This window comes from Prunus mume, linkage group LG6 (assembly GCF_029339155.1).
Source record: "Prunus mume cultivar Tortuosa linkage group LG6, ASM2933915v1, whole genome shotgun sequence".
NCBI lineage: Eukaryota > Viridiplantae > Streptophyta > Magnoliopsida > Rosales > Rosaceae > Prunus > Prunus mume.
The window spans coordinates 10,718,990-10,745,987 of NC_142703.1; the positions used below are offsets into that span (position 1 = coordinate 10,718,990).

Here is a 26,998-nt window from a genome sequence, read left to right on the forward strand (position 1 = left end):
TTGTTTGTAGGAGCTTTTTCTCGACCTTGCTCGCATATTTCCTGCAATGTGTATTACTTTTGCATTTTTTGCATTGAAGTTTTTAAAGGTTTTTTGGGTTTCTGCACCTTGTCCTTGTAATGGGCTCTTGGGATACAAAAACCGGAGTCATTCTATAGCGAGGGCCTTACTAAGACCCTTGAATTTGAAATTGATGAAAGATATGAATTGTGAGACTAGAGTTCGTGAGTTTGAAAGTGAAAGCATATTTAAATTTTACCAAAAAAAACCTAAACTTTTGAAATTAACTTAAGAAAACATAATACATAATAAGTGAAAAGCAAGTGCTAACTGATGAATTAAAATTTATTTAATATGTTGTTGCATTTAGTATGTAAATGCATTAAGGTGGTCAAGCAAGGTAAGGCTCTATGTACAAGCATCCATGACTGAGTGAACGCGGCCAACACTTTGAGCTCAAGTTGACGGGTAACCTTAGCAAGATTTCGTATATGATTTCTTCGGGAGCCTTGTCCAAGATTATCCAATTCTTTGTATTATTTGTATTATTAATATTATTGTTGTTTATATATATATATATAAATATATATATATATATATATATATATATAAAGCAAAAGACAAAGAATGGTGAAACATTCAAAATACTAGAAAATTCCCTTGGTTAATTCAAACTTTAAGAATTGAAATTATTAATTAAATTATGATAATATGGTAAATTCACTTTTTTCATATTAAAAAATTAAAATTAAAAACAAAATCAGATAATAGATCCTACTTTAATGGAACATAACTACCTATGTTATTTTTTCTTAATTCTAAAAATAAAATATAAAATATAAAAGAAAACCAATTGGCACATGCGTGAGCGATGGCGGATCTGTCAGCGCAAGGAGGTGCGCTGCACCTCCGGTGACCGGAAATAACCATTACAGACGATGGAGCCGCACCTGCTTGGACTGCGATGCACACAACGTGCTCGATGAAATCGCAAACCACTGCTGCTTGGGAGATGCTACTGCGCGAGGTTCTTTTTTTAACGAGCTCGCCAAAGCGCGTCGTTTTGGACCAGGGTTTTGAAATTAAAAAAGGAAACAAAGGGAAACTGACGTGGGCTTTTTGTGGGCTTTTGAAAAAGGGCTTCTATTTCCTTACTTAATTGGGTTTTAATTGAAAGTTCTTCTTATACAATTGGGTTTTGAGAATTCCTTAATTAAATAGAGTTGGAAATTCCTTAATTAAGTAGAATTGAGAATTCTCTTTATAAAAGACCAATAACATCACCCAATTTCATCAAAGTGTGTGTGCATCACAAGAATCCTGCAATTTTTTTTCTTCTTGAGTACGCCAATCCAAAGTAAGTCAAATGCTTTTTTTTTTTCTTGAGCAAACACCAATTTTGTTTATTCTTTTTTTAATAATTTTTTTTTCTTATTTAGCTCTTTCTATATTAGTAAGATCAGTAGCAAACTCGAGGAGAAAGAGGCTACGTGACACGTTATTCGAGGTATAATTAATTATTAATTAATTATTTATTTGATAAATTATAGTCAATTAGTCATAATAATATATATAAAACCCTTATTTTGTTTCAATTGTACAGTTATGGAACGGTACTTTCAGAGAAAGAGTTTAAATCTTCCTTCAAATAATCTGGGTAGCTCAAATCCTCCTTCGAATCATCTGTCTAGTTCCAACCCTCCTTCAAATAATCCAGCTAGTTCCAACCCTCCTTCAAATAATCCGGTTAGTTCAAATCAACCTTCAAATAATCCGCCTACTGAGTTGGATGAAATATTAGCTAATCTTCCTGCAGACCCTGGCCTTAGACCTCCAATGACTTATTATAATCCCAATTTTCAAGAACAAATCCGAAGAGCTTATTTGCAAAGGGGTCCTTGTCAGCCTAAAAGCCAAAACGATATGCCTCAAACACTTATGGGGGAGAGTAATCGACGTTTTCTTGTGAAATGGTTTGATTCATTTGTTTGGTTAGAGTATAGTAAAGAGAAAGATGCTGCATTTTGTCTTCATTGTTATCTTTTTAAATGCGACTTTGATAAACAAGGAAAGACTGGAAGCGATGTCTTCACTGAGAAAGGGTTTAAAAATTGGAGGAAGGGACCTGAGAATTTTAGGGACCATGTTGGACAAGTTGGAAGTCTTCACAATAAAGCTACACAACATTGTACAGATTTAATGAATCAGAAGCAACACGTTGAAACCATTGTGATTAAGCAGACAGACCAAGCTCGTGTTAATTATCGCATTCTATTAACTGCCGCACTTGATTGCACTAGATATTTATTACGACAAGGTCTTCCTTTTCGTGGCCATGATGAAAGTGAAACATCTAGCAATAAAGGTAATTATGTGGAGCTTTTGCAATTTCTTGCCGATCATGATGAGAAAGTTCGTGCCGTTGTGTTTGAGAATGCTCCAGGGAATCTCAAGTATATTGCTCCTAACATTCAAAAAGAACTTGTCAATTCTTGTGCTATTGAAACCATTGATGCAATTATTAAGGATATAGACGATGCATTCTTTTCTATATTGGTAGATGAATCACGTGATATTTCAATAAGAGAGCAAATGGCGGTGGTGTTGCGTTATGTGAACAAAAAAGGGCAAGTTATTGAAAGGTTTGTGGGTGTCCAATATGTCTCTGATACGACTAGTAGCAAATTAAAAGAGGCAATTGAGCAGTTGATTTCTTCAACAAATTTGAGCATGTCCAGGCTACGAGGACAGGGGTATGATGGAGCTAGTAATATGAGAGGTGAGCTCAATGGTCTTAAAACACAGATTTTGAGAGAATATCCTCAAGCATATTATGTCCATTGTTTTGCACATCTACTACAACTAGCTCTTGTAGCCGTGGCAAAGGGTAATGAAAATATTGCTACTTTCTTCACAACGGCTAGTAGTGTTGTTAACATTATTGGAGCATCGTGTAAGCGTCGTGATGCACTTAGAGAGCAACAACAAAAAGATATTATGAAAGCTCTTGAAATTGATGATCTTGAAACAAGGCAAGGGTTAAATCAAGAGACTACTCTCAAACGTCCTTGTGATACACGTTGGAACTCACATTATGATACTTTACTGAGTATTAATACTATGTTTCATCCCGTGGTGAAGGTGCTTGAATGGATTGTTGATGATGTCAACCAAGATAATTTAGGTGAAGCAAATAGGTTATTGAAAGAAATACAAACTTTTGACTTTGTGTTTCACCTATATTTGATGAGATTTATATTGGGAATCACAAATGATTTGTCAAAGGCATTACAAAAGAAAGATCAAGATATTGTGAATGCAATGATGTTGGTCCAAATATGTAAGCAAAAGCTACAATCTATGAGGGATGATGACTTTGATGATCTGCTTGGCAAAGTATCAATATTTTGTGGCAACAATGATATTGATGTTCCTAACATGGATGATTTATTTGTACCACAAGGGAGATCACGTCGTAAAGCTCAGAAAATCACAAACCGCCATTATTATCGTGTGGATCTATTTCTTACTATCATTGATAAGCAACTAGTGGAATTGAATAATCGCTTCACTGAGGTAAATACTGAATTGCTTCTTTGTATGGCATGTTTGAGTCCGGCTTATAATTTTGCAGCTTTTGACAAACAAAAAATACTTCGTTTTGCTCAATTTTACCCTCAAGAATTTAATGACCGAGACCTCATGAAGCTTGAAGATCAACTTGGGCTTTATATTGTTGATATGCAGAGCAGCACTGTGTTTTCATCATTGAAAGGAATTACTGATCTGGCAGAAAAATTGGTGAATACAGGAAGGAGTAGAATATACAACTATGTATATTTACTTCTTACATTGGCTTTAGTTTTACCCGTTGCAACAGCTTCAGTTGAGAGAGCTTTTTCAGCTATGAATATTGTGAAAACACCATTGCGTAACAAAATAGGGAATCAATGGTTGAGTGATAGCTTGGTTGTTTACATTGAGAAAGATGTTTTTTCTTGTATTAGTAATATAAATATAATGCGACGTTTTCAAGATATGAAATCTCGTCGGCAACAATTGTAGGGTAATTGTAATGATATTTTTTTAATGTATTATGAATAACATTAGTATTGTTTAAATTATAAGGTTGTTTAGTTTTTTTTTTTTTTTTTTTTGGAGCACTTAGCTTTTGAAAATTGCACCTCTGCTGAAAAATTCTGGATCCGCCGCTGTGCGTGAGCATGTGCCAAGGGGCTAGTTAATATTATTGTTGTTATGTTATGGACTTTGGGTTTTATTTTATATAAAGTGGTGATTTTCCCACTCCAATTTTATCCACTTATACTCTATTTTATAACTAAAGAATGAGTGTAAGTGGATAAAATTGAAGTGGGGAAATCATTACCTTTTATATAATATGGGAGAAACCTAATCATTTTCTAAGTTTTATTATTGTTCCTAATCCTAATCACACTAGCAACTTTCTTTATAAACCGAGGTCTAATATTGCAAATTATCGACCAAACCCTACAATATAATAAGGATTTATATAATAGTAAATTGAGCTTAATCCCTTCAAAATCATTTTTCCTCGACTACAATTCATCTCTTTATTTTTTTTGAATAAAATCATGTTTTTTCTAAATAAAACTCGTTGACTAGGATCCAACTCGGCAAGTTACGTAATCAAGCTTAAAATCAAATTTATTGTACTTTTTTTTATTCCTAAAATACCCCAAACTAATAAATGCATTTTGGATATAATTTACCTAATAATTTCCTATTATGAAATAATATAATTTGTAATTTACCTATTATGGGTATATTGCAGGTATATTAAAGCCAACACATTTATAGGTATATTGTGAAAATAATTTATCTACATGTATGGGATATATACAAGATATATAGGTAAATTTGTAAGTACATTATATTATATTAGGCCAATTTATATAACAGTAAATTGAGCCCCTTCAAAGTCATTTTTGCTGAACTACAACCCATCTTTATTTTTGTTTGAATAAAATCATGTTTTTTCTAAATAAAACTCGTTGACTAGGATCCAACTTGGCAAGTTATGTAATCAAGCACAAAATTGAATTTATTGTACTTTTTCGATTCCCAAAATTGAATTTATTGTACTTTTATTATTTTATAAATATAATAGCATACATACAATTTTACGTTGAAAAAATAACGTACCTATTACTTCTTTTACTAAAAATAATGTACCTAATATGAATTTATTTATTATTCAAATAATATACTCAAATTTTATAAACGCATCTTGGATATAATTTACCGAATAATTTCCTATTATACAATAATATAACTTGTAATTTACCTATTATGGGTATATTGCAAGTATATTAAAGCCAACATATTTATAGTTATATTGTGAAAATAATTTATCTACCCGTATTAGATATAGTATACAAGATATATATGTAAATTTGTAAGTATATTATATTGGATTGATAATAAATTTACCTATTATATTGTCTCTTTCCCTTTCGGCCCAAGGTGCTCCTCCTCGTAAGGGGCTCACAAAGCGGCCCAACATGATCCACAAGCGACACTAAAAAAGATGTCGCAATCCGTCCACCATACAACGTCGAACCCTACCACCTAAGAGGTGGCTCTTTGGCGCGGGGATATTACAGTTTACCAAAACGCGTTAGAATTTTGGCGAAAATCAAAAAAGTAGTTGGCTTTATTTGTACTTTTTTTGGGTCGAAAGTTGGCTTTATTTGTAAAAACAACTTAGTAGATGACCCCTGAAATGTCAACAGTCAGTTAGACTTTCTTTCCCAATTCAAAACCCGTCTCTTTCCAGAGCTCTGCGAAGTTTCTCAGACCTCGCGGCTCCAAACCCATAACGATCTTCACAAATCCTTAGTGGGTTTTCCATTTCAGCTCTCCAAGTTACTAATTTTCTGTTAAAGTGAAGGCCTTTAATTTTTTTTTTCATTTAATTCTGCTTCCTTATTGGCTAAGTTTTTTGTATGGTTCATTTTCTTTGACTTGTATTCTAGGTGGAGTGATTAATTTACTTGAAGTTGAAGATGCGTGCTTGTGTAGGCCATGATTATCAGCTCACAATTTCTGGAGAATCTTTGATTATTTTTTTCTTCCAAGGATATTTTAAATAATCATTGTCCGCTATTTTCAATTAGAAGTATAGGGTTGTTTTATAGCTTTTCTCTTTTAATATTTTAATATTGACCAATTGGGTTGGTGAACTCTTTGCACCCAAATCAGCAAATCTTCTGCCACACTTCAGTGGAATCCTTGAAGTTTGATCTCTCTTTTTTTTTTTTTTTTTAAGGATGGCTTTGGCTTGCCAGGAAGTTCCGCCGTGGACCTTAGGTGTTATTGTAGGAGCTTTTCTCGACCTTGCTCTGGCTTATTTCCTGCTATGTGTATCTGCTTTTGTGTTTTTTGCATCGAAATTTTTGAAGATTTTTTGGGTTTATTTGCCATGTCCTTGTAATGGGTTCTTGGGGTATAGAAACCGTGATCTTTGCTTGCATAAGTTACTTATTGATGGGCCAGTTGCAAGGATCCGTGTTGTTCTGGAGTTGGTGAAGAGCAAGTTCCCTTTTGATGTTGTTTGGTCTAAGGATCAAAGGTCCAACTTGAATTTGAAATTGATTAGAGATGTGAATTGTGAGAATGGAGTTCATGAGTTTGAAAGTGAAGCATATTCTAGTGCGTATTCAAGTCCAAAATTGCAAAATTTGGTTGATAGGGAAAGTGGGTATGATACCAAGGGGAAGAGGATAATGGTTCTAAAGAAAAGGCCTGGAATTCGACGCTCTAGGAGGGCTGCTCCTGAATACGGAAAGCTTCCTTCTCCATTGTCAAATGATAGTTTGAGGTCAGCTGCTCGTATATTCCCCTTTCCATGTGATGACAGATATACAAGAGAGACATCTGGTGAAAGCTCAGTTGCCGTAGCTGGGAGAGAAGATGGTTCTCAGGGTGAGTGACTTGTTTAGTAGTTGCTTCCGTCACTTAAGTTCATATTTTTGGATATAGACTAACCATTTATTTAAAGTGTGGATTCATATGTCTATTAGAATGTGGTGTTTAACAACTTTGTTGCGATTCTGGTTCTTAGAATATTTAAAACTGGAATTGGTTGCATATGAACTCTTAGCTTTGGAATATTGGCAATGGTGTTTGCTCATTTGTGTGGTTCTTTCATTTTAGATGATGCGAAAGCACCAACTGGAGATAATATGGAGGAATGCCAAACTTCTAAGTTGAGTGGACCAGCTGGTGAGAGTAAGGGTGTGGACATAAAAGAAAAGGCTCCTATTGTTGGAAACGAAATGGATACAATCAGGATATTGCAAGAAGCGCTGCAAAAAGAGAGAGCTTCTTGTGCTGCTCTTTATCTGGAGCTAGAGAAAGAGAGAGGTGCCGCTGCAACTGCTGCTGATGAAGCGATGGCCATGATATCGCGTCTGCAAAAGGATAAAGCATCAATAGAAATGGAAGTGAGACAGTACCAAAGGATGATAGAAGAAAAGTTTGTTTATGATGAAGAGGAGATGGATGTTCTGAAAGAGATTCTTCTTAGGAGGGAGAAGGAGAACCATTTCTTGGAGAAGGAAGTTGAAGCATATAGGCAGATGAGCTTTTCAGGAAAAGAACAATGTAATGGTGATTTGAGTGATATGTTGCGTGAATTGGGACAAAAGCCTTCACCTTCATTTAATACAGATCCTCTAATGATGCTGCAGCAGACTGATGATACTAAATATAACTGTAAGAAATTCAGAGATATTGCAGATAGTAATTCTGAATATGAGGCTTCATTTGTTGAAAAACAAATCCATCATAATGGGCATGGTTCAATTGAGAAATGTGTTATTTCAGCAGGGGAAGAAAAAGTACACATGGATGATGTAATGTACCAAGGAATGACCACTCAAGCATCCCAGGAGAATATTGATATTGAGAAAACCTTATATTCTGATGATGAAGAGCAGCAGCAACGTGGGAATCTTGAGAGCAGTTTGCATAGTTCAATGCTTGATACAGAGCCAGCTGTTTATGATGTTCATGTCATTGATGGTAAAACTGAACTTTGGAAAGAAGAAAGTAAATCATCAATTTATACTGCATCGGATGGATCCCAGGATTTGACTCATACATTTGGAGCTTCTGCAAGCAGTGAGTTAGTACAAGCTTTTCAAAGCACAAGCCGGGTAGATACTGAACCTAAAATTAATACAAGTTCTTTGGAAATGCATTGTGGGTTACCAATGTTGGATAACTCCCAATGCAAAACCTTGGTCATTGACTCAACGAAGAATTCTTTGTCTGCAGTAAATAGTGAAAGCTGGAAGATTGACACTGAGGTTGAACTTACAAATGCTAGAAGAGATAAAAGAGAAGTTAGCTTCCTCTTCCTCTTCTGAGCATGGAGAAAGTAAAAAATCTCCAACAAAGCTTTTGGAGGAGATCAGGACTCCGCCAGGCTTCTTTACCTCCGTTGTCTTCTAAGGTGAATCACAGAGTTCCCGGATTGCATCTTTCATTTTTACAAGTTCTTATAACAAGTTTTTGTCAAAACCCTCCATGCCTTCTGCTGTTACAATCAAAGTTTGTGCTGTAATTTTTTGTTTTCCTCACTCACGAAGCAACACGGTTTGCTTCTACCGTTCGTAACACACAAAAATATAGGAACGTGTGCACAGAGGGATTAGTATTAACATTTGATACAACCTATCCAAAATCAAAAAATGAAACAGTGGAGACAATGTTTAGGCTTCAGACAAAACCAATGAAGTGTCCGTTGTGGTCATAAAACACACACGTGCCTATGGAAAGGTCCATGTTATAAGCTTATGGCCATGGCTCAAGCAGTTTGTCATTGACATTGACATTGACATTGACATTCATGTTATATTTCCCCTTAATGCTTTCCTTGTGCATTATTATATGTGCTCCAAATGATACGTGCTGATCATAATGTCCTCATATTTAGGTGCATTTGAAGAAAAGACGCTGCCAAACTACGTCCTTGTAAGCACTTCAATCCGCAAGTTCCTAAAACGTGTACAGTAATTCCCAGATTTGTGAACAATGTGAGGGCTGATGCTTCAAGTCTACTATATCTGATTGATGGTTAAAAAGGAAACTGTAATTCCACTATACTTGTATATTTCCACTGCAAAGGTTTGTAGTTAGATTTTAGCTGTCTGTCGGTTGCTTGCTGTAAATAACTTTTGTGTATCTAGGGAAAATGGATCACAGCCATGTTCTCAAGTGATCTGTCCCACCTTCTCTTGTTGGCAAATGGGTAGGAAGAGAAAATGTCCCCCAAATCATAGCCACACCATAACTTATGGGTCCGAAGGCTGCAGATGAATATAATTATTGTCCTTCCAACTCCTCACGTTCTTCACATAGTTTCCTCACATTTTCATATATATTCTGTGGTCTGATCACATTTTCATCTTGTTAGGAAAGATTTAACCAAATTTTCCAACCGATTGTTATTCTTTCTTTGCATGTGGAGACCTATAACTCTAGTGGTTAGGACCCACTTATCCCAAGAGGGAATCTGTGATAAATGGAAGTATTTATAGATAAACTTCCCAAGCAAAATTTGGCAACCCAAAAGGACAACTCTCCTAGGAAGGTAAGGGATTAAGAAGGAAGATCAAGTCCCATGTTTTGCCACCCTTGACTTGACCTAACAAGGTTTCATGTGAACACTTGAGACCAAAAAAAATTAAAATTCAGTCTTTGGAGCAAAGATCCCTGTCAAGGAATATGCTTGTTTTATGGCTAATTCGTAACAATTTACTGCCACCTAATTAGCAGACAATTTGGGATTGGATGAGATAATAATATAAACAATTACAAGCAGATGTTGACAATATAATTTAATTTAATTCAGTAAACAACGAAGAAAAAGGTATATAAATTAGAATTTTTGTCACCAACGAGATTGGTTTTTCTTGTTCCTATGTAGCCTTGGGAGCATTTCATGTCACATGCATGAAAAGCGCATTCTTTGGCCCTTTATCGTCTTTTCTCTATGTGACATCAATCCCTGTCAAACTGGTTAGGTGTTGTTTATGATATAATAATCAGTTGATCGATGTTAAACAAGTTAAAAGCGCGTTTCTAGATCTTCTCTTTCCCTTTTTTTTCCCCCTTCCTTCAAAGATTCAATCTTTGTATTATACAATAAGATGGGCAATCTTTCATTGTTGCTAAGATCATGATAATTCCACAAATCATTCAGTTAGGCACAAAATTCATTTAATGAGCCGAAATAGGAACAATTTATTCTAAAAGACTTTTATATACAAGAGAAGAGATCAAAATCGAATATACTATTTTGATCAACTGACCTAGCCACTATCTATGAACTTAGGCTTAGCTTAGTGCTTTAGAACCCAATAAAGGGTGAGTAAAGGTGTATTATGATGGGCGCACGAGGCCGCCTTCGGGTTTTGTTCCTTGTTTAAAGTGTGGCATCTCATTCTTATTCTCGAATCGGCATCCAATTGAGGAGGAATTGAGAGCAACCTCACATCACATCACATCACCGACGCGCATTCCACGTGTCACCACAAAGTGGACGATGACGTGGCACAAACAAAAAATGAAATTTTACACCCCAAAAATTCCGTTCATGCGTAGCGTAAACTCTACAGCACCTAATCAACTCCAACACCTCCTCCGTCTCCCGTTAACAAACGGCGCCAAGAAAATAAATATATTAATTAATTAATTAAAGGAAGGACAAAAAATAAACTGAAAATTGGAAAAAATGTAAACGAAGCAGGTGACGGAGACAAAGCGGCCGTTGCACGCTACGTCTTCTTCTACTAACGCTTTTGACAACGACATGCCTCTCTCTCTCTCTCTTCCTCTCCGCTACCTCTACGTTCCTTCTGTGTCAGCTCTCTTTCTCTCTCTCTTCTTCTTCTTCAGACACACAGTTTAGAGAGAGAAACAAATAAGAAAATGCCATTTTAATCCGAAAGCAACTACCATTTCGCTTTCTCTTCCTCTCTCTCTCGTCTCTCCTCAGGTGCTGTAAATTCAGAGAGAGCGAGAGAGAAAGAGAAGCAGCAAATTCAATTCTGAACCACGCGCGCTCGATTCCGCGAATGCGCTTCATTGCAAATTGAAAGTCTTGTGCTTCCGATTTGTCATCTATAGCTGATTGCTTATGGTAATATTAATGCAAAATTGAATTCGTATTTTCTTTTGTTTTTCAGTGGCTTTGAATTTTCATTTCTGGATTCTGTTTCGATCCATTTTGTCGGTGTTATAGAAGCTTTTGAAAAATTCTTGGTAGATTTCGTCGTTTTCTTTAACTATGAGTATTTACTGAGATAATTCTCATTCGAATACCACATTTTATTTGTTTATTTGATGATATGTTTATTTGATTTTCACTGTTTTTGTTGCTCTGATTTGATGCAGATGTAATCTGAGCTCAAGCTGTAGACCGATTTGGTGAACAACAATGCCAGGTACATTAATTCAATGCCTCTATACTATTCTCAACCAAATCTGATCTTTTTTGTTGTTGTTTAGTTTCAGTTCTCAATTTCTGCGTTTGATAAGTAATTGTAGGAGAAGTCGTTGCGTTTCAAGAAGATGAAAAATCTAGAACTTTTGATTTTGAAACCTCCGAGGACGAGAGGCGGTGGTCTCGCGGCAGATCTCTGAAGAAAAAGACCACGAACGCTTCCTTGAGATTAACAAATAGTCTTAGAAAGCGCAGAAAACGTGTAGCCAATTGCCGGTACGCGTTGATTTCAATCGAAGATGTTCGGGATGCTGAGGAGGAAGAAGCTGTAATTACGTTTCGCGAGGCATTGGTTGCTAGAGATATGCTCCCGGCTCAGTACGATGATTATCATACAATGCTGAGGTAACTGGATCACTGTAATGATAGTATGTATATCACACAGTGCATATTAATTGGCTAGTTAGATGGATGTTAGAGGAGGCTTCAATACAGCAGCTGTTTTAGTAGCATCATATGCATGTAGTTTGTGATATACAGTATTTTTTGTTGTTGACAGTACTGTAATATCCTATTTAGCTTTAACTTGACCTAATTTGGGTTGATTATGTGAGTCCTACTCTGCCTCTCAACCCTATCTGAAGGTGATAACTTCTGTGGTTTGAGATTGATGCACCACTGTAGAAGACCGATTTTATGGTGGATCTATCCAGGAAGAGGGAAACCAATTAAATTCAAAATATCAATGCCCATGAGTTTTTGTTGTTTGTTGAAAATGGTGCTTGCATCCAAAAGTACTAATTTACAGATCTTCCCCAGAGGAAATTAAACACAGTACTCTTTTTAATTCTCCTTTTAGCTCTTGCATATAATCACAAATAAAATAACTAATCCTTGTCTATGCAGATTTTTAAAGGCAAGGAAGTTTGACATTGATAAAGCTGTCCACATGTGGGCAGAAATGCTCAACTGGAGGAAAGAGTTTGGAGTAGAATCTATTGTGAAGGTATAATGTTATAAGAGTCTTGTGATGAACAACAGATGCATGTATTGTTTTTTAATAAACAAATAAGCTTTTATTATTAATCCTTATAGACTGCAGAGTTCTGAACAAGATTAACCTTTTTAATGTCTGTATTAGCTGAGATTTAATTTCAATTTCAGAATTCTAATGGAGGTGTTGATATAATGATAAATTTTTAGGATTTCGTGTACAGTGAGTATGAAGAGGTTCAGCGTTTTTACCCTCATGGTTATCATGGTGTAGACAAGGAGGGACGGCCTGTTTATATTGAAAGAGTTGGCAAAGTTGAACTTAGCAAGCTTATGAATGTCACCACAGTGGACCGGTTTCTAAAATATCATGTCCAGGGTTTTGAGAAAGCCTTTGCTGAGAAATTTCCTGCATGTTCTATTGCAGCCAAAAGGCATATAGATTCTACAACAACTATACTAGACGTCCAGGGGCTGGTAATTTCTTAACTTACAAATGCACTTATTCAGCTCTGTGCATCATATGAATTTTGTGCCATAACTCTACTTATGTCTTTTTGTTATTTTTCTTTATTCTTATGCAGAATTGGGTGAGCTTTGGTAAGGTTGCACATGACATTGTTATGCGCATGCAGAAAATTGATGGTGATAACTATCCTGAGGTAGGTTTATTGTTACATGATGAAACCAACTAATACCATTTAACGAAAATCTATGTGTTTATTCTGATATTAGCTCATTCTCCAGACATTACATCAGATGTTTGTGGTAAATGCTGGTAATGGGTTCAAGCTACTTTGGAACACAGCAAAAGGCTTTCTTGACCCAAGGACTACTGGAAAGATACATGTATGAGAATACATTTGTGGGTTTTTACTTTCATTTTGAAGGTTTTATGAACTATTCATAAGTGCCTCTGCATTGATTCTGCAGGTATTAGGCAACAAATTCAGAAGCAAGTTGTTGGAAGTTATAGACTCAAGGTTAGGACGTCTTACTATCTGTTAAAATGGTTTGTTTTTTGAGTATATAATAACTGTTGGAAATTTTCGGTTCGAGCTACAAAACTTATTTCAGCAACTCTCTTTAAACAGTCAACTTCCAGATTTCCTTGGGGGAACTTGCTCGTGTCCAAATGAAGGCGGGTGCCTTAGGTCTGGCAAGGGGCCCTGGAATGATCCAGAGATAGTAAAAGTATGACTCTAGTCGAGTAACAGTGCTGTCACATTTATACTTGCTATATCAATACTTTGAACTAATAGGCCGATATATAATGGTTTTTCTTGCCTGAAAACTTACATCATTACTCATATGACCTGTATTTGCAGCTGATACACATTGGAGAAACAATGGACTTGAGGAAAATCAATGGTTCTTCTGATGGCGATGATTTAGGAGTCAAACTGATTGCCTCTAAGGTGACTTGAAGACAAATATACCATAGATTATGTCCTTTATTACCTTCTACTCGTGCCATATTTCATGTTACTTGGGTTTACTGTTCAGGTTACAGAAAATGAAATAATATCTGCACCTAAGTCAGGATCAGAAATGACGTCAAGTGTTTCTGGCTTCTTGCAATTGCTGACCTCTCATTCTGACAAGGTAAACTTCTGAAGTTCTTTGCTTGGGTGCCTTATCTTTTAACTTCACTAGTGACTGCATCTTGAATAGCTATTTCATTAATAGCATCTATCTATCTTACTGAGAAATTACTTGTGATTATGACTAACGATATAATCACAAGTTTTATGCTACTTTCCTTGTAATCTTCGCCCCTCTGTAATTTTTGAATTCTTCATAGACCAAAATCTATAAAATGTCAATCGATTTTTAACTCTTGCTTCCCACCATATTTTGTCTGATTTGTCTCAGAGGAGGGCAAGTGACTCTGCATCTATCTGCAGCCCAGTTGAACTTGGCAGTGCTGCTGGAAGAATGGAAGTTGTTAATTCAAGTTCAACAAGTAGGTGATCATCAGTCATTATCATATTGCCTAGATTTACTCATATAGTGATTGATCAATTTTCTAATCATGCCTCCGACCTGGTTTACAGCCCTTTTTTTTTTTTTTTGTTGGGAAATAACGATTATTATATTATTCGGTGAAAACAACAAGAATAACATTGGAAAAAAGTATAGGTAAACCAGTAGGGCTGGCCAGGCTGGTTTTGAATTCCCAAGCCAGTCCAAATTTTAGGCAGGGACTGCAGCTGAATTTCCCTTTAAATGTGAAAAGATAATAAGGTTCACTGCTGTATTGTAGTTAGTTTCTCATTAGAGTTGCCTAAGTTTTAATTTTCAGTGCAGATTCTTTCATTCACTGGAATTGTAAATACTGGGAGGGTTTGGTTATGCAAGGATGCTTTTACATGTTCTTAACTTGTTCTTGACAGGTAATTCACTTGTGAATTTCACTCCGGGAAGGCCGCTGAAGTCATTCATTCCACGTGGAGCGAGTTTAATTATTCAATTCACACTAAAAATATTAGCATGTATATTTCTTGTATTCCCAAGGTTGTGGAGAATATTTGCCGCACGTCATGAAGAAAACCACTTAAAAAGTTCATGCGAACCACTGCTGCTTGCAAATTCAAGTTCTCAGGAACAGCACATTTCACAGGGAATAGAAGTAGACCCTCTCTGGCAGAGGCTGCAGCAATTAGAAGGGTTGGTTACCGAGTTGATTAACAAACCTACAAAAATTCCTCCAGAGAAAGAAGACATGCTTCATGAATCTTTGAGTCGTATTAAATCTATAGAATATGACTTACAGAAGACAAAGAAAGTAAGACAACCTTTTTTGTTATAACCATGGTTTACACCAAACTACTTCTACCAATCAGGATGGAGTTGACTACTAAAACCAAGAGCTTTTCTTGCAGGCATTGCTTGCAACTGCATCAAAACAAGTGGAGCTTGCTGAGTCACTGGAAAGTTTAAAGGAAGACAGCTCGACTGTAAGTTCCTATTAACCATGGGGATAAGTTGAATTTTGTTTATAAACATGGATCAATTTTGAATCTCTAATTCCTTGTATGCAGTTGGCTTGTATTCTTATGACCAATTCTTATCACTTGACAACTTGAATATGCTATTGAACATTGCAGGGATCCAACTCTTGTTGGCCAAGAAGTTGCAATTATAATCACAACCCGGGAAGATGAGCGCCAGTTTCTTGGAACAAAAGACTACTGAATTGCCGGCCAACAATGCCTGTTGACTCAACCAATGCATTCATTACCACATCTGAGTTCACTGATCCAGTTCTAATGGGATTGTCATTTAAGGTGACTTATCTCTTCCATCCTATGTTGATACAAGATTATTGACTCTCTCTCTCTCTCTCTCTCTCTCTCTATGTTCATCTTCTTGTTTCTATCTTTTTTTTCGCAGGTTTTTTGTAGTTGGCGGTTGAAAGTAGTTGTGAGTGAAGAGTAAAGAGAATAAAGTTGTTGATTGGGGTCATGGAACTCCTATTTTCAGAAGGAAAAAAATGTGTTCATAACCTTCTTGGTGTTTGTGTACATAGTACGACCAATTTTCTCTTTTACCCCCTTTGTGACTGATACTGTAATACTTGACCTTTTTGCATTTTATACGAATAGCAAATTTCACAAAAGCAGATTTTACATCTAGTGTATGAGAGCCAAGTCAATATTAGAAGCTCAGGCTGTATTAGGATAAAGTTTTGCTCACAATTTGATATTTTAGCATATTAAGAGCATCCAATGGTAAGTCTTCCCCGTCGTTCAAGCTCGTAAAGCATGGCAACTACTGCGGAGTCAAATGAACTATTTTTATCAGCTCTAGGTTCTCCTCTGCATACAATAGTGCCAAAGTTGGGTATCTGCAAGCTGATGTCTGAAACAAAACTGCTGAAACCTTTTCTCTTTTCAGAGCCCTCACCAAATTCTATAGGGGTTCTGCATGAGGAAGACACTAGTTAGTTAAACCCATAGGAAAATAGAAAGTAAGAGAAGTAGAGTTTTCTTCTATTTTTCTCGGTCAAAAGAGAGTAGAAGTGTCGTTTGAAAGATTTTAATCACCTTGATTTATCCTCTGTTGTTGTAAATTCAGGCCTTCGCCACTGCAATTTCTGGCATAGTTCGTAGAGCATTTTCCGAGGTTCGCCTTTCCTTGTATTGATCGAATCAATAACTGCAAACAAGAACCAATAGCAAATAAAACAGAATAACTACATATCTTGTTTCTTTATTGAAAAACTAAAATGAAATGCATTTGTGGCACTAACCAGGTAAGCCTGAGTTTTCAATGTTGTCACCGAAGACTTTGTTGGAACAGCCATTGGCTGGTGTAGAGTCTACTCTTGACTCTGCAGATGATAACATTTGAGTCATGTTTTCGTTTGTATGCATGATTGGCTTTGAAGAACCATCATCAGTTAATTTGCTGCAGGTATCAATATTCATGTCTTTGGATGATAAATCATCCAAATGCTCACGTTCAAGTTTTCTCCTTTTAGAATCAAACTGGACATAAGATATGTCTCTGCTCCTCTGCTGCATTGAAAGTAACAAACTAGGTGGTGAGAAGCCAACACTAATCCGAGACATAAGGCAAATGTTATAATGAACAACATCTTACCAAGTAACCCTCAAACTTCTTCAACAATTGACGAGCTGCTCTCTGTTTTGCAGCTTTCGCTTTCCGTTCGTATCCTTTTCCAACCAAAATAACATCTTCCAGCTGCAAACTCAGCTCTGCATTGACAATTGCATCCTCTTTAGTAAATGTTTCTTTCACGAAGTACCCAAGAGAATCACATCGTTCCTTCAATTTACGTAGCGGGTCTAATTGAAGAGTTGAAGGGGTCACGATCGGAGATAATAGTGGTTTAAACACCCTCCAAACTTCATCAAGATCAAGCTTGCTATCAATTAGTATAGCCCCTGCTATGCTCTCCACCACGTCACCAAGAGCCTGTATCAGACAAGAGCATTACCATTAAACAATACATAATTAGAGGCATAACATCACACTAACGCAAAGCAGCAAACTGTATAAAACTTTGAAAGCCAAGTAGTCTTACCTTTGGACCTTTTATCTCTTCCAATAAGCTGGTGTTGTTGAGAGCTTCTGTACACAACTTCTCATACTCTGTGATATGACTCAGAAGTAACCCAGAGCAATGTTGAAGATGTGGGTGAAGGTTTCTTCGTACAGCAGCTCGAGCAAAGCTTTCATTGCTAACAGCAGCTGAACGCAAGTCAGTCAGCTCTCCTGGATCGACATCTGTGTGGCTATGATAGAGATGCTGTGTGATTAGAACATCCAACACCGCATCACCAAGAAATTCAAGCCTCTGTCAATAATTCAAGAAGCAAAAGTGAGCTATTATGTGGATCCCTTTATTTGAAAAGAGAATAGAACAAACTATTATGTCCAGAAAGAATCAGTGGCAACCTGGTAACAGTAGCTGGCACCTAGTTTTTGCTGAGAGGCATGTGTTATGGCCTCCTGTAACAGACCCTTGACAGAAAATTTGTAGCCAAGCTTCGACTCCAAGGCTTCAATTTGATCATTTTTCGGAATGTAGGATCGCAGGGATGCCCTCGTAATGGCTTCAATGGTTAATGAGAGTTCCAATTCAGAATCAATACCAAGCCACTTCATCACATGAAGTGCAGCAAACAATCCTTCACCCACATAGTAGGCGCCAATGAGGGCCTCAACACAATCAGCTATGGTTTTTGAGTTCATCCATCTGTGACCTCTATCACAGAACTTTCCAACCTTAACAGGATCTTTAGTTTGAAATCTGCTGTCCAAAGGTACTTCTAAAGTATCCACTCCACACTTACATGGATCAGGAAATCTAGAATGCTGCCCTGGAGCAGCCCAACGGCATGGTTCAAATGCACCGTCTCGTATGTATCCCTGCCAAATAAGAAATAAATTCTTTGTTCATAAAAGTATCCAGAAAAGATAAACACAGAAAAATGACTGTATTTGTGTTCATGAATTCAGCAATGTGAAAATAAATTATAGCTTGAAATAAGGCATAAAGAAAGGAGAGAAGATCCAAAACCTGTATGTTGCGTTCTGTTCCTAGTTTATGCAGGTTTGCATTACAAATAGCCCTTGTGCGTCGAGCAGTTAATTGCCCTTCATGTTTCTCGGGATATTTAAGAAAAAGGTGGGAGCTCACAACATACTTGAGAACTGAATCTCCAAGAAACTCCAGACGTTCCAATGAGAAATTTTCACAACACCTAAGTGTTGTGAGTGCTTCTAGAATCTAATCGCAAAACATTTCGTATTAGATTGCTTATAGTACCAAATGATAGCGAATTACGTTGATAATAGAACTAACCAATGAACTTGATATTTTAATGTTGCCCCATTTGCCATTGATCTCCTCTCTAAGCTGGCCAGCTAACATTAGTGACTCCAAACGGTACATTAATGATGGTAGCAAGTAAAACGATCTGAGAACATCTACTTGAAAATCAATACTAACTAAGACCTCAGGTGGCATGTGAACATGAGCTTGTGGCTTTATCTCAGCAGAACGACCATCTTTTGATGCAGCACCTGCTCAATTTGGATTCATCAATGAAAGAAAAGAAACATTTCGAGAAAAGATCACATACCGCATTGGATGAGGAAATATGTAAAACAAAGCACCAAGTGTACAACTTAACAAACCTTCAGCACCAAGCAGGTTATGGGGATTATGACTTTGCTTTAACCGTAACAGCGGCTGTCCAGGATACACAAGGACAATCCCATACCTGAACATGTTCGTGTTAGCAGCAGCAAGTTATATATGGTAAGTCAGGGAGAAAAATTTAATAAGCATGACAGATTGTAGAGGATCACATATCACCTACTTTGTTTTGAAGTACTCAGCATAGCTGTATTCTAATGAGGCAGCATCAACAGCTTCCTCAAAGGGACTTTCAGCAGATTTGCTACTAATGACTTCAACGATTGAATAGATTCTTCCTGTGTGAGTAGCCAATACTAACAAATCTTGGAGATTATGAACATCAATTGAAGTATTAGCAAAGTGGATTAGATCTGAAGCCATGCACTCTGTCATGGATGAACCAGTCATAGAAAGTGATAAGTTTCCTTGATCACCGTTAAAATGCTCAGGACCCACGGAATAGTTTTTCTTCAAAAACTCTACCACATTAGCACAAGAACTGATTCCTATCCAATTCACTCTCCAAGGATTGGTATTAGAAGTGTCCAATGTCTCAATTGGTAAAAGCAAATACATATATGATGAGCTCCATAGTGATTTTGTTTCTGTCTGAAGTAAAAACTCTCTATTTGTCCCTTCTGATTCGGATCCCGAAAACAATCTCCCAAACAAGCCATTAAAGAAAAATTCTTGAAAGCACTTAGCTTGCATTACCTGGTTAGAAAATAGGCATCATAGAGTTACAGAAAGTGCTTTCTAAAACTATATTCAAATTTTAAATAACGGAAGAAGAAACTGGGGAGTTAATATAACAAGCTTACCTCTTTTGCACTCAGGTGCATTTTTCCACAAGAAGAAACAGAAGATTTAACCATCCTTGAAATCAATTGAAGATCCACTTCAATATTTTGCACATCATTATCAAGCTTTGACTCAATCAGTAGAACAAATCCCGAGTATGTCTCATTAATATTACAGAAGAAGTCAAATTTATAGGCCTCAAAAATTTCACCATCAAGTTTTTCTCCCCAAGTTCCACATAACGCATGAATGCAAGTCGTCCCATGCAGTTCTTTCCTTTTAGTTGTTCCTTACATAAAATAAAAATCCTTGGATAATGATAATGACCAATAACATATTTATAATAGTACAAAACTATAAGTTGTAGATAGTCTTCCCTTGAAAGCCAAAAAATTAGGTTCATGCATACACATACCTGCACCTGCAGATGATTCTTTGCTTTTTGTAATGAGATCATTTTCTGAAGGCTCTTTGATAAGTGGGAGAAGATGATCATCCAAGGCTCCCATTTCATGGAGCATTTTACAAGCTTCCAAGCATACGAGCTGCTTTGATAAATGAGTGTTGCTGCTCAGAGGACCAACTGTTGTTTGAAAAACTGCATTAGGAGGTAATGTTATTTTGCACTGGTACAACCCTTCAGACATTTCGAAGTCGAAAGTTGGCTTTGGAATAAAGTACCTACATTTTGCAATAATCATGTAGAAAATGTAGAAGAACAACTACTCAAATGAATAATAGAACTTGTGACAAGGGAAAATATCCGTACTTATCGCCAGGGAGCTTTTCGCAGTATCGATGTATGAGACTGACACTAGAATCGGCTGTAACTGATGCTCCAGTAGCATTTACATAATATGCTTTTGTTTCCTCAAAATTACAATTTCTTAAAATGCATACTTCAGGGTCTCTGTTTCTTGACGTCTCTGTCATTGAATACTCGCTCCTGATGACGTCAAATACTTGATCTATTTGTTTCTTGTTGCCCCTGTAAATATATGTCAAAAACAATCTTAGTAGACTTAAAATGACTTTTATATAAAACAAAACAAAAAAAAAGTAGCCTTCACCTTTCAAGCATTAAGATGAACTGAGAATCGCTTGTTCGACATCGTCCTCGGGACTGGACATAACTACGGACTGTCTTGGGCAGGTCGAAACGGATTACACAGGAACAGCTTGGGACATGAATTCCCTCCTCAACTACATCAGTGGCAAATAATAGGTTGACCTGATACCTCACTGATTATATGGTTTTCAAACACACAAAAGCTTCATATAAATTGATATCTTTCATGTTAAAGATTAGGTACCTTCCCAGAGCGAAATGATTCCAAAGTTTCCTTTTGCAACTTTGGTGCAACTGCACCAACTGATTTGTTACTTCCGGTCAAATATGAAACCGTGAAATGAGATAAGCATGGTACTTTCTTAACATATCTTTCAATTACATTAGCTGTAATAATTCTCTCTACAAAGATGAGGCATGGAACTTGGCTACCGCTTCTGCAATGGCAAAGCAGGCTGATCAATTGACTTTATAAGAAAATTAAAAGGACTTTACCAGTGAAGTAGTTCTATTTACCCAAATGATTGGAAAATTTGTAAAAGTTCATGTAGCTTGGGAGATATGTAGCCCAAATCGTGTGCCTTTATATAGTCAAACTCAAAATCTGTACAAATGCTATTGCCTGAGCAGTGTGAAGGAAGTACATCAGTAAAGAAATATTATAATTTATATCATAAGAAGAACTAAATATCAATCCAAAATTAGGATACAAACTCACCGAGCTGCATACTAGGTTGAAGAAAGCCTTCAATTATATGTAAGACTTCATCAAGAAAATATTTCAACTTCAAAGAAATTCCTCTATAAAATTGGGACTCTTCTTCGACATCAAAGGCATTCTCTAGACAGACTTTAACAGCCTACAAAAAAGGTATTATCATGTAATAGTACGAAATCAGAACACAAAAATGAAGATCTGAAAAAAAAAATTGAAAATAGGAAGCACCACTAGTGACTGGTCCTTGAGTTATAATTATAGGAAGCTCCACTAGTGACTTGTCTTTGAGTTAAGTACATGATTATTGGAAGCTCCATCAGTGACATATCTTTCTAGAGAAACCTTTCTTAGAATTGCTTATATGGTTTGAATCCACTCAGAACATTAAGAAAACCCAGGAACGAACAGAGCTTCGGTTTTAAACCTTACTCAAATAGTGGCTGTTAAAGTCTGTCTAGAGAATGCCTCCGACGTCGAAGAAGAGCCGTTCTCTTCTACTGTAAAATTGAGACTCTTATTCGACGTTGGAGGCATTCTTTAGACAGACTTAAGTTTAAGCAAGGTAAGAACATCATGATGTGAGTAAAGTTTAAAACTGAAGCTCTGTTCGTTCATGGTTTTCTTAATGTTTCTGAGTGGATTCAAACCATATAAGTAATTCTAAGAAAGGGTTTTCTACCAAGGGAAAAAATCTTAAACGAGAGAAAGAAAAAAAAAAAGAAAAGGAACACACCAAACAGATCACATTCCTCCTTTTATTTTTCTTTATTTTTTTGCTTTTCAGTTTGTACTTAGCTAGAGAACAACCATACCTCATATGCACATATGAGGCCAAGGTCATTAAGGCAATATAAAATCTTCATGTAGTCATTGGACATCCGCTTTCTCAGCATCTTTATTTTATCATCAATGTCCTGGTAGTACTGGTACTGACTTGGCACTTCCCTATGCAACTCTAACATAGAAGCATACTGTCCATGCAGTTAAATACCTCTTAGTATTCCCATAAGTACATAAGTGAAAGCTAAGACTGAATAACATTTTTTTTATAGCAAAAACATATACTGTTATATCCTTTGGCATGAAATATTTGATATGATGCAGGACTACCTTAGACCACAAAGCTTCCATCTCGCCTTTCAGACCCAAATTCATGAGTAACCATGTTTTCTCATAAAATCTACAAGTTTGGACCGTTGAGGGAATATATGCTTCAATTTCTGCCCTGTCTTCTATAGCATAAACCTTTACCAGCACATATCAAGATACATAGACATTTAGAGGCTAATTTTCATAATAAGTAGGGAATAATCATGACATGAAAACTCAAAATACCTGAGAATCCAAGATGCTTTCTAGTGCTGATATTTGATTCTCACAGTCCATGGTGGATGAGACACCTGATATGCAGAGAGGGTTGTCTTCATAATTTTGCATAGCATATTGTAAAATAGCACTAGCTTGATAATGAACATGCAGCAAATTGTAATAATGTATAAGATTGTAGAGAGAATAAGAAAAAATCTCCTCCCCTCATTATGGGATGATTTTTGGTGATAATAAGTGAGAATCTTTGAGTGAGGTTCAAGATTTCTCAAATTGTGGTGAATGCAGTGTTTTGTATTAACCACATTGAAGCCATGCAAAGAATTGAGTTCACCTTTCTGTGCCAACAAAACATCAGATAATCGTATGCAGAAACACAAATATCTTACCTTTTCTTATAACAGGGGATGCTGTCATTCCAAAAATCTTTGGCCTGTTGCCGGATGTATGATAAAATTCCTTCTCCAAAAGAATATTCTAATCATTTAAGTGTATTCACATTATTTGAATAAAACAAAATTAAAAGTGGGAGTCGTTTAGCAACTACCTTCATTATTTTTGTATAGGGATGATTGCCAGTAGCCCGATGGCATTCGTCAAAGATCAATAAGCAAAACCTTTCTAAGCTCAAAAATGCATTCCTCAAGGCATCCAAGAGAATTTGTGGTGTCATCACCAGTATCTACCATATGTACTTGAAAAACTGATTAAGCATCACTTGGATAATACTGAATAAATTTTTAATCTAACTAAAAAAGAATATCAAAATACTGACATAAAATGCACAAACAAAGAATAGTCTAAGAAATGGTAACAGATGAAACTAACATTGAGATCCATAACAATTCCATGCTACACTGAAATGGAGAGTTTTCTTGTCCTTTATGTTATTTATTTTTTAAAAAAACACCCAAAACTTTATTTCATTATTTGAGTTATAGAGGAAGAGAAACCTACATCATGTGTTTGAACTTCCATTTCCCAACAGCTCCTACTCCATTCATCAACTCCCTTGTCTCCATAGTACTCTCCCACTTCAAGAGTTGTAGAATCTTTGACAACATTGAATTGCTGTTAACAAAAAGGCACTAATTCAGCATTTCAATGATAAAAGGCCCCTAAACACTTATACATAGAATATTGCAACAGTAGAAGTGATAATTGCCTGAGTGACGAGATTAACGGTTGGAGCCAAGAAAATTATCAGCTTTCTTTTGCCATTGGACTTGATCATATCTTCAGAAATGTGTTTGATTAGCATCACAGCTATCATGGTCTTCCCAGCACCGGTTTCCAACACCGCAATCGTGTTCTTTCGCTTTGCAACTTCAAACACTTTCACTTGGTAGCTGTACAGAGACACACACACATACAAAAAACTTTCAAAGTTTCTACCTTTGAAAAAACAAACATGTTAACAAAAGGTAAAAGGAGAAGAGGGAAACCTTCTGGGGATGAAATGGTTGGGATTTGGAGGAGATTGAGTTTTCTCAGGTGAATGATCAAGAGCAGTGAGGCCCATTTCAGGATGAGAGTGCTCCATGTTAGGGAAGCTTGAAGCTTTGAAGAATGTATAGTTTGAGTTTTTGTGTAGCAAAGTAAAAATGATTCCCTCTTTTTTTTTGGGCGAAATTTTAAACGAAAAACTGGTTCCCTTGCATTGCCATCAATAACCCATGATTCTCCATATGTTCTGTATCTTCCTGTCCCAACTTTATCTGATATCTTTGACTCTGTCTCTGTCAACATAGTAATTACATGAAAGGAAGAACAAAAGCTTGTACTTTTCTTATGTCCAAAACAAGCAACAGAAGCATTTTTAAATGCAAAAAACGTGTGTGGTCCCCCTCCCCCCATCACCCAAAAAAGGAAACCAAAATGCGTGAATTGGGATTATTTATCTGTTGGGGATAAAAGGCCATGTATTCTTTTTAAAGAAACAGACGGAAGAAATTTCTTCATAATTTTTTTCTCAGTCGCAATTTATTCATATTTTCTATAATGAAAAAATTATTTTATTGCGTTACAATGTGTTGAAAAAGGATCACTTCAATGTGGACGAAAGATGATCACTTTTCATATGTTCCTTTGGTTTCATGTTTCTTAAGATATATCTATCCTTTGTACCCTTTTCTAATCTACCTAATGGAAATTTTCTAATATGCCATTTGCTCTCTTTCCACCAGAAACTAAGCATGAAATAACAATAAAATGGTCTCTCTTTTTACCAATTAGAATGCGGAAATTTGAATTCGAAACTTCTTTTTTAAATGTAGTCTTTTTTCTCTTCGTTGTGCTGTACGCAACATAAGTAAATGTAACATCTTACAAACTACATTTAAAAAATCAGTAATGTAGCAAATACAAAATTAATACAATAACATAAGACAATTTAAAACAAAAACAATAAATTATAATTTAAAATTAAAATCTCAATATGGGGCCCCACATAGAACTTGAATCATATTATATATCCAATCAAATTCAATCATTTGACCTTGGAAAAAAAAAATTCAATCATTTGACGTTGCACTTGATTAAATTCGGGTTCGAATTGCGGGTCTTTCCGTACAAATAAAGCCCAAATAGTCTTTTTAAAATGTCAAATACGGGTTCGGATCCATTGACTTAAACTTAAAAGGCCCCCACCCAAAATCAACCCTCTCTCAACCATAACCACCACCGTCACCGCCACCACCACCTCCACAAAACTCAACACAAAAACCCCCAATTCCCATCAAACCCTAACCCTAAAATTCCAAATCCCTAATCCTAGACATCAGAACAATGTCCACACCACCCCCGCCCTCGCCCACGGCCTCAGCCTCGGCCTCGGTCCCTGCCTCGCCAGTCTCCACCAAGAAGGCCCAGCCTCTGCCATGGACGCACGAAGAGACGGTGCAGATGATCCGGGCCTACCAGGAAAAGTGGTACAAGCTGAGAAGAGGTCCGCTCAAGTCGAGTCAATGGGAGGAGGTGGCGGTGACGGTGGCAGCTCGATGCGGCTACGAGCACGCCGAGCAGTCCAAGACCGCCACTCAGTGCCGTCACAAGATGGAGAAGCTCCGGCAACGGCACCGTACACTGAAGAAGCGCCTCCGGCCCGGGTCGAGGTCGCGTTGGCCCTTCTTCGATCTCATGGAGAGCATGGAGCGCGGTCCCATGCCCATCTCCTCCAGACCCATGGCTGTGATGCCATGTCAGCCAGAAGAAGAAGAAGAAGAAGAAGAAGAGCAGCGTCATGATCGTCATGGCGTTGATGTTGATGGTGAGGATGATGATGAGGAGAATTCCAGTAAGGTGCGGAGTATTGATTACATACTACGGAGGCCCACGATTGTGAATAGGTTTTCTGGAGGACAAGCCTCGTTTTGGCAGGACACAGCGGCGATGGCAGCGGCAGCCAAGAGATCGAGAGACGCAGTGGACGGTGGCGGTGGCTACAATGGCTATGTGGTGGAGCCGCCCCAGATGGGAGGAGAGATGGCTTTGGAATTAGCAGACGAAATTAGGGCTTTTGCGAAAAGGTTCATTGGGGTTGAGAACACGAGGATGGAGATCATGAAGGAAACAGAGAGGTGTAGATTGGAGATGGAGAAGAGGAGGATTGATATGATTCTGCAATCCCAGCAAAAGATTGTTGACTCCATTGACAAGGCCTTTGGCTCTTCTACCAACAAGTTGAGTAGCTAATCATGATGATTTGTTGCTCATTATCAAGTTAATCTGTTTCGAAGGTTCAATCTTTATTTTTTGTTGTAAAATTATGATCTTTTAGCTGTGTTGTTGTTCCATTGGATTTGTATAGTTGACAGTTGAAACCCAGAATTTGTAGAATGGTTCTGGGTCTAATTTGTTGAGGGATTCAATCCCATTTATGTGCAATTGTTATTATTCTAGTTCTAGTGGTAGTTTTCCTAG

At 36.9% G+C, this 26,998-nt stretch overlaps 5 protein-coding genes across 11 annotated transcripts; 4 read left to right on the top strand and 1 right to left on the bottom strand.

The window, feature by feature from the left end:
* Positions 1-1,605: 1,605 nt before the first annotated feature.
* On the top strand, positions 1,606-4,065 carry LOC103327214 (uncharacterized). The gene has a single exon (XM_089055384.1). It carries the CDS (start codon positions 1,606-1,608, stop codon positions 4,063-4,065), a length of 2,460 nt encoding a protein of 819 aa, XP_088911510.1.
* Positions 4,066-5,746: 1,681 nt separating this feature from the next.
* Positions 5,747-9,387, top strand: LOC103334308 (uncharacterized). 2 transcript variants are annotated; one of them, XM_008237254.3, is made up of 4 exons: positions 5,747-6,966; positions 7,198-8,201; positions 8,323-8,500; positions 8,984-9,387. In XM_008237254.3, exons 1-3 carry the CDS (start codon positions 6,312-6,314, stop codon positions 8,323-8,325), a joined length of 1,662 nt encoding a protein of 553 aa, XP_008235476.2. In that variant the 5' UTR covers positions 5,747-6,311; the 3' UTR covers positions 8,326-8,500; positions 8,984-9,387. The 2 variants fall into 2 exon arrangements, with proteins under 2 accessions (XP_008235476.2, XP_008235475.2); XM_008237253.3 differs by having other exon boundaries at positions 7,198-8,500.
* Positions 9,388-10,805: 1,418 nt separating this feature from the next.
* On the top strand, positions 10,806-16,109 carry LOC103334307 (Sec14p-like phosphatidylinositol transfer family protein). Of its 2 annotated transcripts, none has more exons than XM_008237250.3 (16): positions 10,806-11,191; positions 11,446-11,495; positions 11,590-11,899; positions 12,401-12,500; positions 12,698-12,964; positions 13,072-13,149; positions 13,235-13,336; positions 13,421-13,470; positions 13,582-13,681; positions 13,816-13,905; positions 13,994-14,092; positions 14,363-14,453; positions 14,884-15,275; positions 15,373-15,447; positions 15,598-15,777; positions 15,884-16,109. In XM_008237250.3, exons 2-15 carry the CDS (start codon positions 11,489-11,491, stop codon positions 15,652-15,654), a joined length of 1,818 nt encoding a protein of 605 aa, XP_008235472.2. In that variant the 5' UTR covers positions 10,806-11,191; positions 11,446-11,488; the 3' UTR covers positions 15,655-15,777; positions 15,884-16,109. The 2 variants fall into 2 exon arrangements, with proteins under 2 accessions (XP_008235472.2, XP_008235473.2); XM_008237251.2 differs by having other exon boundaries at positions 10,877-11,191; positions 11,599-11,899.
* Positions 16,110-16,205: 96 nt separating this feature from the next.
* On the bottom strand, positions 16,206-24,798 carry LOC103334537 (endoribonuclease Dicer homolog 3a-like). 5 transcript variants are annotated; one of them, XM_089053839.1, is made up of 26 exons: positions 24,523-24,795; positions 24,243-24,426; positions 24,035-24,148; positions 23,625-23,759; positions 23,467-23,536; positions 23,087-23,151; positions 22,862-22,996; positions 22,564-22,722; positions 21,752-21,893; positions 21,550-21,655; positions 21,278-21,470; positions 21,035-21,195; positions 20,734-20,952; positions 20,380-20,645; positions 19,985-20,253; positions 19,345-19,877; positions 19,160-19,245; positions 18,825-19,045; positions 18,540-18,749; positions 17,915-18,388; positions 17,541-17,813; positions 17,096-17,431; positions 16,953-17,007; positions 16,743-16,823; positions 16,537-16,648; positions 16,206-16,413 (listed from the first exon to the last, which is right to left on the bottom strand). In XM_089053839.1, exons 1-26 carry the CDS (start codon positions 24,618-24,620, stop codon positions 16,206-16,208), a joined length of 4,905 nt encoding a protein of 1,634 aa, XP_088909965.1. In that variant the 5' UTR covers positions 24,621-24,795. The 5 variants fall into 5 exon arrangements, 4 of the variants coding, with proteins under 4 accessions (XP_088909965.1, XP_088909964.1, XP_088909963.1 ...); XM_089053838.1 differs by having other exon boundaries at positions 16,953-17,010; XM_089053837.1 differs by having other exon boundaries at positions 16,743-17,007; positions 24,523-24,794.
* Positions 24,799-25,724: 926 nt separating this feature from the next.
* On the top strand, positions 25,725-26,982 carry LOC103334306 (Homeodomain-like superfamily protein). The gene has a single exon (XM_008237248.3). It carries the CDS (start codon positions 25,865-25,867, stop codon positions 26,768-26,770), a length of 906 nt encoding a protein of 301 aa, XP_008235470.2. The 5' UTR covers positions 25,725-25,864; the 3' UTR covers positions 26,771-26,982.
* The last annotated feature ends 16 nt before the right edge of the window (positions 26,983-26,998 follow it).

Excerpts from the sequence above, each read along its gene's own strand:
- LOC103334308 (XM_008237253.3), top strand. The coding sequence starts at position 6,312 with ATGGCTTTGGCTTGCCAGGAAGTTCCGCCGTGGACCTTAGGTGTTATT. Across the intron at positions 6,967-7,197 it reads GAGAGAAGATGGTTCTCAGG|ATGATGCGAAAGCACCAACT; the intron begins GTGAGTGACTTG and ends CTTTCATTTTAG.
- LOC103334307 (XM_008237250.3), top strand. Across the intron at positions 13,337-13,420 it reads GGACTACTGGAAAGATACAT|GTATTAGGCAACAAATTCAG; the intron begins GTATGAGAATAC and ends TTGATTCTGCAG. Across the intron at positions 14,454-14,883 it reads TGTTAATTCAAGTTCAACAA|GTAATTCACTTGTGAATTTC; the intron begins GTAGGTGATCAT and ends TGTTCTTGACAG.
- LOC103334306 (XM_008237248.3), top strand. The coding sequence starts at position 25,865 with ATGTCCACACCACCCCCGCCCTCGCCCACGGCCTCAGCCTCGGCCTCG.
- LOC103334537 (XM_089053836.1), bottom strand. The coding sequence starts at position 24,620 with ATGGAGCACTCTCATCCTGAAATGGGCCTCACTGCTCTTGATCATTCA. Across the intron at positions 24,427-24,522 it reads AACCATTTCATCCCCAGAAG|CTACCAAGTGAAAGTGTTTG; the intron begins GTTTCCCTCTTC and ends GTCTCTGTACAG. Across the intron at positions 19,878-19,984 it reads TGCACCTGAGTGCAAAAGAG|GTAATGCAAGCTAAGTGCTT; the intron begins GTAAGCTTGTTA and ends TTTTCTAACCAG.
- LOC103327214 (XM_089055384.1), top strand. The coding sequence starts at position 1,606 with ATGGAACGGTACTTTCAGAGAAAGAGTTTAAATCTTCCTTCAAATAAT.